Source organism: Volvox carteri, assembly GCF_000143455.1.
Source record: "Volvox carteri f. nagariensis unplaced genomic scaffold VOLCAscaffold_134, whole genome shotgun sequence".
NCBI lineage: Eukaryota > Viridiplantae > Chlorophyta > Chlorophyceae > Chlamydomonadales > Volvocaceae > Volvox > Volvox carteri.
The window spans coordinates 45,015-45,789 of NW_003307677.1; the positions used below are offsets into that span (position 1 = coordinate 45,015).

Here is a 775-nt window from a genome sequence, read left to right on the forward strand (position 1 = left end):
ACCCGTTTGACACCGAAGGTTCTCCCCAAAGGGGAGGAAGCTTATCCCTTACGGTGTACCTCCCATGTCCCTTGGGTGTCCCTTCCACTTTGGTGTCCTTTGGTGTCCTTTGGTGTCTCTTACATGTCCCTTTGGTGTCTCTTCCCTGTCTTTTGGGAGTCCCTTGGGAGTCCCTTGGGTGTCCCTTCCATGTGTCCTTTGGTGTCCCTTCGGTGTCTCTTCCATGTCCCTTCGGTGTCTCTTCCCTGTCTTTCGGGTGTCCCTTGGGTGTCCCTTGGGTGTCCCTTGGGTGTCTCTTCCATGTCCCTTGGGTGTCCCTTCCACGTGTCCCTTCCACGTGTCCCTTTGGTGCCCTTGGGTATCCCTCCCGTGCCCCTTGGGTATCCCTCCCGTGCCCCTTGGGTGTCCCTTGGGTGCCCCTTGGGCATTCCTTGGGTGTCCCTTTGGTGTCCCTTGCAAGGGACACCCAATTGGGTGTCCCTTCCATGTCCCTTTGGTGTCTCTTCCATGTCCTTTTGGTGTCGCTTCCCTGTCTTTTGGGTGTCCCTTGGGTGTCCCTTGAGTGTCCCTTGAGTGCCGGAGACCGAATTTACCAAAACCTTCATTGACAGCTGCACCTGGCTAATTATTAACCACCAAGCGTCCCCTTGGTGGCAGAATACTGAGTCAGGATGCAGTGGAGGGTCGAGCACAGGATACGGATAGGAAGGAGAAGGATAGAAATGTGGACCCAGGAAGAGTCAACACCAACCCACCAAGGATGAGGATGGCAGAG

The 775-nt window shown here is 55.6% G+C and overlaps 1 protein-coding gene across 1 annotated transcript in view; it reads right to left on the bottom strand.

Moving 5' to 3' along the window:
• VOLCADRAFT_70603 (uncharacterized protein) overlaps positions 1-477 on the bottom strand; it is a gene marked incomplete at both ends in the record, with an annotated part of 3,116 nt that extends 2,639 nt beyond the window's left edge. Inside the window, one exon of the mRNA XM_002959201.1 lies at positions 89-477. Within this exon, the coding sequence (XP_002959247.1) occupies positions 89-477 (389 nt within the window). The remainder of the gene's footprint in view (positions 1-88) is intronic.
• Positions 478-775: the final 298 nt, after the last annotated feature.